Below are 9,859 nucleotides of genomic sequence, written 5' to 3' on the forward strand. Positions count from 1 at the left end.
ACGACATTCCAATGGAGGACGCTGCCGGCGATGAATCGGCGCCACCCTTCTCCTCCTTCGCTCGTCGGTGCATTGCACCATGACCATCGGCGATGCCCGTGCTGAGCAGGAGGAGCAGTTCCGGGAGGCACAGGCAGATGCCGCCTACAACCACCACCTCCTCCAGGAGCAACTCGCCGCCGGCAGGGCGGTCGCGACGGACACGGACCGGGCGGAGCAGTAGGCGCTGCTCGAGTACTACCGCTCCGCCCGCGAGATCCGCCTCGCCCGCTGGCTGTACCGCCAACGGGTGGTGGAGGTGGCGGCCGCCTACAAGGAGTGCGACAACGCAGGCGAGGTGGTGTTCGGCGAGACCGACAACGAGGAGGAGAAAATCACCGAGGTCGTGCCCCGTCGCGGCGACCACGAAGCCGACACATCTGCGGGCACCGCCGGCAGCGAGGAAGAGTAGTGCACGGTAGGTCGCCGCCGCTCGCCACTGCTCCTCCCCTTCCGTCGACGCCAAGCTTGGTGGGCTCAGCATCGGCGGCCGATTAGTCGCTTGGCAGCGACGTGGAGATGAATAGCTTCATTTCTCGGGTCTCCTGAGGTGGAGCTAGAGAGCACCGAGGCGGAACTAGAGAAGGCGAAGCTTCAGTTCTCGGGCTCATGGCCGGACACGAGGAGCGGGTGCCGGCGACTATTTAGATTAGGTATTAATTATACTTGTGGAGCCGGACTAGCAACACTTAGTTGATGTAAATGTAATTATGTTTATATGACATCCGGGCGTGTTTATATGAAATCCGGCCAAGTTTGAACGAATTTCATCTAGTTGGTTTTAAACTGTTGTTAAAATATATGCGGTTATGGTTTGATGGCGTCTTCCTGCATCAGTGTTTGTAGACTGGTTATCCGTCCGTGGACGGATGTGGGAGGAAATTTACGGGTTGCCGACGGCGATGCTGGTGAAATGTTCCTGTTCACCGAACTGCGTTGTCTTGCTTTCAGGCTAGCTCTCGTGCTGGTTTTCCTCCTTTGTTGCACATTGCAATTTAATTTGGTTGTGTCCATTCGAATGCAGAAGTCAAGCCAGTACAAGTGTCTGGTGGGAAAGTTCCAGATACCAGGTTAAAACGTATATGCTTTAATCCGAACACGCGATCCACCGGAAAGAAAAACTGAAATATCAATCACAAGCAGCGATACCAAAAGCACCAAAAAAAAAAGCGATACCAAAAGCATACTACGGACGTACGTACACACTTCACCAGACGCTGATGCTGCCCAGGAGAGCCTGCGTCACCACGAGCGCGCCAAGGCCTGCGACGACGTTACCCCCGGCAGACGTAGTGGGCGGCGCCGCTACGGGACCGGTGGACGCGGCGACCACGTCGATCCTGATCTTCATTCCGCTGACGCAGTGGCCGGTGAGGCCGCAGAGGAAGTAACGCGTGCCGACGGCGGTGAGGGCGACGACGTCGTTGCCGGAGCGGAAGGCGGAGACGTTGTTGGCGCTGGAGCAGGCGTCGTAGCCGGCCTTGCCCACCTCCACCACGTCGTGCAGCTCCCTCGAGTACGTGAACGCTGCAGCACAGCGCGCATAGGAGAAGATGTAATAGTTAACTGTCAATACTGTGGGGTCTAGTACTGTTTGTTAGTGCGGCTAGCTCACTGATGTTGTCGCCGGGGTGGAACGTCCTGGCGGCGACCCACTCGGCATAGTCCGTGTGCATGTCCCACAGCCCGTCCGGCGCCCCCACCGTGTAGCTCGTCGCAGCGGTGGCCACCTGAGCAACAGCCACTGCGGCCAGCACCGCCGCCAGGGCCATCGCCAGTGCCTGCCGCCGCCGGATCTCCATCTCTGCCGATCGCAGCTGGAACCTGGAAGAGGCAAGCTGAAGAAAACGGGGAGAGGCAGAAAAGACTTGTACCATGCAATGGCTAGCTACCAGCTTAGCTTAGGTGATATATAAATCCATGCAATCAGTTGGATTAGCTAGATCGAGCGAGCAGTTAATTGCAATTACGTACAATGTCGCGTGTGGTTGTTGCTGGGTCATGTCATGTTCATATCTAGCTATCCATGGACAGTGGCCCGTGCACGCAACTAGCTAGCTAGCGTAACAAGAGGATCAGGGAGATTAATTAAGTGGGCTAGCGACGGGTTTATGACTGCCGTACGATGAAGAAATCGACGGTCGCTAATGCTCTGGGATGGGCATCGAATCAGATCATATCGATTGCATTAAGTGCTAGCGAGAAAATGTGAGCGTGGGTGTTCTAACTTCAAACCAGCTGCACTGCAGATGCTCTCCTTTCGGAGAAACACTGCAGGTGTAGGTTGGTATGTACGGCATGCATTTCTGCTTTTCACAACTGGCACTGACTAGCTAGAGAGGTCGATCCCATTAAAAAAAAAGCTAGATGGATCTAGAGTCAAATTTAGAAATTTTTACTCCCTCCGTCTCATAATATAAGAGTGTTTTTTACACTAATATCTAGCCTTCACTAAGTTATTCTTTTAACATGGAAGTATGTTACCTCAGCATGTAGCAAGCTTCGCCTTAAGATATAATCATGCATAGGTAAAGACTCGTATCAACATGAAAGCATGCCTGAGAATTTTCATTCTATTGTGCTATTTATATCAGATTTACTATAATTCTCATCGAGAGGAAAAATCAACTATGTGTCAGCGACCTCCTCTATTCTATTACCTGGACTGGACATTGGGCTGTTCTTGGGCCTTGGGCCTGCACAAGCAACGGGAAGCAGAACGACTACAAATGCGCGTGGAGACCGCAACGAGCGACTCGGTTTGGATCGGAAGGCTTCGGCCTGGCTTGGTTGGCTAGCGTTTCTCTCTCCTCTCTGGTTCCTCATCGTCTCCCTCCTCTGATCTCCTTCTTCCTCCATGTAACTTGAGAGATGTAAGCAAATTCATGGTGATTGAGTCAATATAGTATTGGGTACCTAACATTTGGTATTCAGAGCCATAGATCCTAGCCTCAAATTTCCAAATCAAAAATTTTCTCCATCACTGCCTACAACCTGTTTGACAAAATGCCAAGCCACAAATTCGCCTGCCCCAAGGGCGTTCTTCATGCCCGGATCAGCGACGTTCATCAGGTGGTCTCCATCGAGTCGATTCGCCAGTTGTTCCGTCACTCTGGTGATGGATATGTGATCTGTGCGTACGAGCGGATGGTGGACGGGATGTACGGCATGGAGGCATACGTCGAGTTCCGGTCTCGATGGAGGGCGGCGCGAGCTCGAGATGCCCTGGATGGCCATGCTATCTACGATGGCTGCTGCATCCTTGCCGTTGACCTCGTCCCGCCAGTCTACACCACCGTCACCATGCCGGATGACGACGGGATGGCGCCCTCGTACTTCTACGACGACACTCCCTACGCGGAGTGGACTGCAACATTGGCCGCGGTCGAGCGCCATGATGAGGCGCCCGCTACATCCACTGACGACCTCCAACTCGAGGCGTCCATGGGCGCCATCAGCTTGACTCCCTTCGAGTTCGCCTCTCCTACAGCATCCACCCCGTCCACAACCACCGGTGACACCATTCTGGAGCTCGCTGTGAGCGACAAGGTGCTTGAGATTGACTCAACCATCGTAGATACTCCAACGCCCACCACATGTTCGATGGGGTGCCCAAGCGGCGATGCGTCTGAGGAGTCAGCGCTCACTTCATCTGCGGCAGTAACTTCATCCATGACCACCACCGACATCGTTCCTGAGCTCACTGCAACTGGTGGCTGCTCCTCAGTGGCGCACACCACCTGTTCGACTACGGGTCTCGACCCCGACACAAGGCATATCCAGGCCGCTGAGGTGCCCTTGCTCATGGTGGACCAGTTCCTGATGGCCCTTGATGTCTTCTCTGAGATCGCGACCTCTATGGGCAAGCTCACGATTGATCCTTCCATGGTTCCGCTCAAAACCGGTCTGATTGCATGTTCTGAAAGTGATGACGGCATATTGTCCCATGTGTCATCGACAAACCAGTGCTCTCCAGTTCATTGGGAACCACCTTGGCCACTACCACCTCAAGGTATATTTGAGAAGCCATTCCTGAGCCAGCCATACGGAAATCTCAATTACTATGCTACCAGAATTACCTTGAGTACAACTAGTTCCTCTGGTTACCATTGTTTGCATGTGGAGTTTGGAAACTTTAGTTTTGAGTTACTTTCTGTTGATGAGTGTTGGAAGTATTGGAAATATGAGCCTGGGTATGGTTGTGCTTCAATGGAAGAATCAAATGACAAATTACTGGAAGGCTTAGTTTCTTCTGCGGATCCTTGTGAGCAGGACCATTCCATTATAATTGTTGAAAGTCTACCGGGTACTCCTTATTGGGTTTGTTCTCTGCGATTTTTGAAGTCTGTTATGCACTCGAGAGTATCCTGCAGTTTTTGGCCACTTATGCAGCAGTTTAGTGACAATGGATGGCTCTCATTTCAAGTTGAAATATCTGTGACCGACATGGTACAGTGCGCCGAATCGAGGGCCAATACTTTGAATGGAGCAAGTCATTTTTCTATTGCTCCTTGGGAGGCCTTCTTTTGTTTCATGATGAGATGTGGCCAAGCTTGTTACAAGTCCAAGTATCTGGTTCACGAATATGTTCATGAAGGGCCTTTAATGATCAAACATACATGTCTTGTTCCTGGAGAAGAGTTGTTAATTAGTACTACCTTTGCTGCTTTGGAATCACATATGTTGCACCTATTTGGTGATGCAAGTGGTCCGTGCAATCCTATTTTGTTGTGGTCCTTGGATGATGAACTTGGGGGCATACAAAAAAGGTGGTCATCTATTCAGTATATGCAGCTAGCCAGTGCATTCCTTGAGGTTTTCGTTGGGCAAGTTTGTTATGTTTTTGGAGTGAGTGCTACAGGTTTAATCCAGTATGTGCGTGCAAGTGGTTTTGCAACCATTTTTAGTTGGGTTGATCTCCAGGAAGGTGGCACTAATGCAATTTTTCAAGCTCATAATCTTGTACAACACAACACTGCAATTCCTTTGCAAGTCTTGTTCATAGGGGCAATTATGCACTTATTCTGGAATGAAGCTACACCCGGCTCTGTGATGGAAGCTTTCATGGATGGTGGACAACAGTTAGAGGATAAATATCTACAGCCAGGCCCTCCATGGTTGTTTTCTTCTCAGCTACAACATCAAATTACTTCCAGGGTACTAGCTCTAAACATTTACCCAGCAAGTGCTTCATATTCTGGTCCTTATTATTGCCGACGGGAACTTGCATGGTTGATTGTGCAATCCTCCTGTGCTCGTACCAAATTTGGAGGAAGTGAAACTTTCACCAATATGTCTTCCCCAGTCCGGCCATTAACTCTGAAGGAGTCAACATCCATGTTTCTTGTGGCTGACCTATGGAGGAAGGGAAATGTGGCAATCTACCTAAACTTTAACACAGTCCAGACTCCCAGATTTTGCATGGTTGGTCAGCAAATGTTTCCAGGTCAGTCCTTGTTGATATTTTTGCCGTCATGGCTTTTGTTGCCTCTTGCTGTTCTGGATCTAGGTGAGGAGATACTTGGGTTGAGGAATGGTCTCTTTTTGTTGGAATGTAATCTATGCATTGAGAAGTTACAGAAGTATTCAGTTCCCCTGATAGAACTGAAACCTTGGCCATCCTGGGAGCTAACCTTATCGTTCCTGACCTTGAGTATCATCGAAAATCTCATGCAAATCGCCAATTCAACCAGAGTACAAGCCGAATCACATAGGAGCCATCAGTGGAAATATGACTGGCGAGCAGTGTCTTGGTTAGGAGATATTCTCCTACAGGTTGCAATTCGCCAAAATGCTAGAGTTGCTTGTTGTTGGGGAACATCTAACCATGGAGAGATGAGGTTTTGCTACTTTTGGGAGTCAGACAGTGAGAATTCTTCTTGCATCGGACCTTCTTCTTGCACCGGACCATTAGTTGATGAAGCTGCGAGATGGTGTCTTGTCAAACTGAAAGCTTGGATTCACCAACATAGCCTGGGTGCTTTGATAGTATGGCCACGTTTCACAATGATTCAGTATGCAGACTTGTGTTCGGAAGATATGAATTCTTGGAATTATCCAATGCCATCTGTGAGTTCCATTCTACTGAAGAATGGACCGAATATGCAGAGTCGTTTTGAGGTTATGCAATGGAAAATTGCATGGTCTTTTCACTTTGAGTATCTTGATGGTGGCGACCAGTTTTTCTAGTCATTCCTTGCAAACTCAGTGCTACCACCTCTGATGGTAATTTTTTGTCTGAACTTTGGTCAAGCTAAGATACTCCCATGTGTTGACAATCAAAAAGATTCTGCGAAGATCTTCTTGCATATGACATGGGATCCAGGAGGGCAGGTATGGCATCGGCTTGAGGGCAAGCCGTATTTTATGGGGGAGGGATTGTCAGCGACCTCCTCTATTCTATTACCTGGACTGGACATTGGGCTGTTCTTGGGCCTTGGGCCTGCACAAGCAACGGGAAGCAGAGCGACTACAAATGCGCGTGGAGACCGCAACGAGCGACTCGGCTTGGATCGGAAGGCTTCGGCCTGGCTTGGTTGGCTAGCGTCTCTCTCTCCTCTCTGGTTCCTCATTGTCTCCCTCCTCTGATCTCCTTCTTCCTCCATGTAACTTGAGAGATGTAAGCAAATTCATGGTGATTGAGTCAATATAGTACTGGGTACCTAACATTATGTCACATAACCAACCACATGAAATTGCTGCAAGATTGGTGCAAACTGTTTGTCTGGTGCTGGCCGGTGTTTCTCTCTCGTCCTGGCACACCTGTGTTGCGTTTGTTTTTCTGATGGGCCGTGTGCATCATGATTGCTTATATGGTCCACGCGTTGAGCTTGGTTCCTATGTGTTTCTTCGGCCGTGATTTTTTTCATACAAAGTGACACGGCGATGAACCAACTAACCTATTCGGCGCCTTCTAGGTCTAGTAGCAGGCCAGCCCACATTCTTTCACTTCGTTTTTGTCTGTGTTTTCTTTATTTCCTTTTTTCTTTTTCCTGTTTCTGTTTTCTTTGTTTCTTTTTTATATGCGCAAACATTTTTCAAAATTGATGAACCTTTTCCTTTTTTTGACTTCTTCAAAATTGATGAGCTTCTTTTTAAATTCGATGAATTTTTTTCAGAACAGATGATTTTTTTTCAAATTTCAAACATTTTCAAAAAATCTATGAACTTCTTTTCCAAAATTGATGAACCTTTTTCTCCAAATTGATGAACTTTTCTCAAAATTTGATAAATGTTTTCCATTTTTTGTGAAAATTTCTTTTCCAAATTGATCAACTTTTTTCAAATTTGTGAGATTTTTTTCAAAACTAATGAACTTTTTTTCAGATTCATATTTTTTTCAAAATCGATGAACTTTTTATATATTTGCAAACTACTATTTCAAATTCATGATAATTTTTATAAGTTCCTCTGAACTTTCTTTATTTTTTGCAAAAAAACAAATTTATGAAATTATTTTATATATAGAAAACCAGAGTGTCAGTTTTTTTCCTGGTTTTCAGTATACTAACACTCTATTTTTTCCTGGTTTAATGGGGAGGAGACTAGTATATGATTTGCTCCTTAGGTGAGATAGTAGGATCAACCCAAAAATTCCATATTTACACCATCAAAAAATCTGACTTTTTTTCAGCATACCTACAACTCTAAAGAAAATTAGCTCAAAACTTGATCTATAATTAGAGATTCGAAAAAGAAAATTTCGACTGTGAATAGTGTCAGCTTTGGGTGAATAGTATTTGATACTATTCACATACGATTTTGTCTTTTTAGTTCTCTAAGTGTAGTTTGAATTAGGAGTTGAAACTTTTTTAGATTGTACATCAAACATAGATGTGTGCCTTCAAATATTTTCATAATTCTTGAATATGTTTTCTATCTTCAAAAAGATTGATCTCACCTAAGGGCAAATCCTATACTAGTCTCCCCCGGTTTATAGCAATGTGAGCTTATTATTATTATTTTGAGAAAAACTAGCGAGGCGAGCTAGCACGTCAAGCCGAGCGAAGCACCAAGTTGGGCCTCGGCCCGCTAAGCTCGTGCTCGAGCACCCGCTAGCCAACTAGCGCTGAAGGCGCTGATCAGGACCTCCCACGATGAATGAGGATCCTATTTGGCGCATAGGTCATTTGACAGCGATCGCACGTGTACCCTCGGGATCCCCGTTGCGTACATGTGGGCCGGTCCAACTAGCTCACTTTCGGTTTTGGAAGGTTCTAGAACCTACCAAACGGGGTTTTCTTGTTTTTCTCTTTCGGTTTTTTATCCTTTTTCCATTTTCTCGTTTTCTTATTCTTATCTCCAAATTCACGAACATTTTCTGAAATCCAGGAACATTTAATAAACCGGTGAACATCTTTTGAAATTCGAACGTTTTTTAGATCGGGGTTGAACGTTTTTTGAAATTCAAAATGTGTTCATTAAATTAAAAAAACATCATATTTCAAAAATGTTCATGAATTTTTTTAAATGTTCATAAAATTAAAATTTTGTTTGTCAAATTCAAAAAAATGTTCAGTGAATTTAAATTTTATTCATGGAATACAAAAAAGTTCATCGAAATTTCAAAAAATGTTCATAAAAAATTCAAGTCAAAGAAAACATGGGAGCCCCACCTCGCCTTGGGCCGGCCCTATAGTTGTATGCCTTAAACACAACTACAACTTGAGGGCGGAAGTGTTTTGCCGGAGAACACTTGTATGTATCTCACTAGACATGCAACTACAAGCGTCACACTCCTAGCAAGTCTTTCAACAAGACTGCAGATTTGTGGTAGGGACAGAAGTGTTTGTCGTCTAAGTTGTTTTAAACAGGTTTACTAAATATCAAGTAAATGAGATTTAGCAAATTACTCATCTAAGTTGTTGTCCGTTTGATAGAGGTGAGGGTTTCCTGATCTTTCGATGAGATGATATACTATCGATTTGGTGGAGTCGACTTTGACGATCCGACTACAAACATGCACGGTGTTGCGCCTTAGCAGTCGCTAAACCAATCTCTTGAGGTTACTCACGATGCCAGAAGCACGACCAGCCTGACCATGGAAGTCGATTCCTTCATGCAATCGAAGAACAAGTAAGAATACGATAATGCAATCTGATTGGATATTTATTTCAGCTTCTATGTTTCCAGCATTGGAATTTTTATTTTAGAAAAATTTCCAGCCTTGGATGTGTGAGGGTGTTGTGGTAGAGTGTGTTTGTACCGGATTGTCTGTGGATTGTTCCTTTATCTATAAACTAGGGCAAAAATCATTTTCGATATATTATTTTTTGTTCAAAAATAAAACAGTAAATGGAGTAAATGGGCATGAAATTTGAGGCATCGTCTGCGCCCATCATCATGCCTGCTGCAGTCAAGAGGGATTCAAGCACGAGAATCAAGAAATTTCCTGCAAACCATTCCATCAAATCCTTGCAATCCCGCAGAGAAAATTTTAAGAGATGACATGCATCTCAATTCCTATAGAGAAAAAGATGACATTTCACGCATAGGATAGGAATTTTTCCATTGAGTCTAGGCTAATGTTTTTTTCCTCCAAAATGTGAAGGATTGATTTCTATCCTACATAGGAATAGGAATTCATTCCTACAAACCAAAGGGCTTCAAAGGAATTTTTCCTTTGCAAATACTATCCTATAGAATTCCTACAAAATTCCCACAAACCAAAGGAGGCCTAAGCATGCACAAGGATTTCCTGTGATCCGTTCAGAGAAGACATTGGGCATGATAATTCAGTCAGATGGAACTTCTGTCCCGATTGAAGACACCCCAAAAATAAACTTTCCACACGATCAGTACAAAAAAACCGTGTGATCCT

At 45.6% G+C, this 9,859-nt stretch overlaps 1 protein-coding gene across 1 annotated transcript; it reads right to left on the reverse strand.

Annotated features, from left to right (window-relative positions):
* Positions 1-1,075: 1,075 nt before the first annotated feature.
* On the reverse strand, positions 1,076-1,936 carry LOC123166864 (mavicyanin). The gene is made up of 2 exons (XM_044584674.1): positions 1,655-1,936; positions 1,076-1,566 (listed from the first exon to the last, which is right to left on the reverse strand). Exons 1-2 carry the CDS (start codon positions 1,914-1,916, stop codon positions 1,247-1,249), a joined length of 582 nt encoding a protein of 193 aa, XP_044440609.1. The 5' UTR covers positions 1,917-1,936; the 3' UTR covers positions 1,076-1,246.
* Between the last annotated feature and the right edge of the window lie 7,923 nt (positions 1,937-9,859).

The sequence above is a fragment of the Triticum aestivum genome, chromosome 7D (assembly GCF_018294505.1).
Source record: "Triticum aestivum cultivar Chinese Spring chromosome 7D, IWGSC CS RefSeq v2.1, whole genome shotgun sequence".
Classification (NCBI taxonomy): Eukaryota; Viridiplantae; Streptophyta; class Magnoliopsida; order Poales; family Poaceae; genus Triticum; species Triticum aestivum.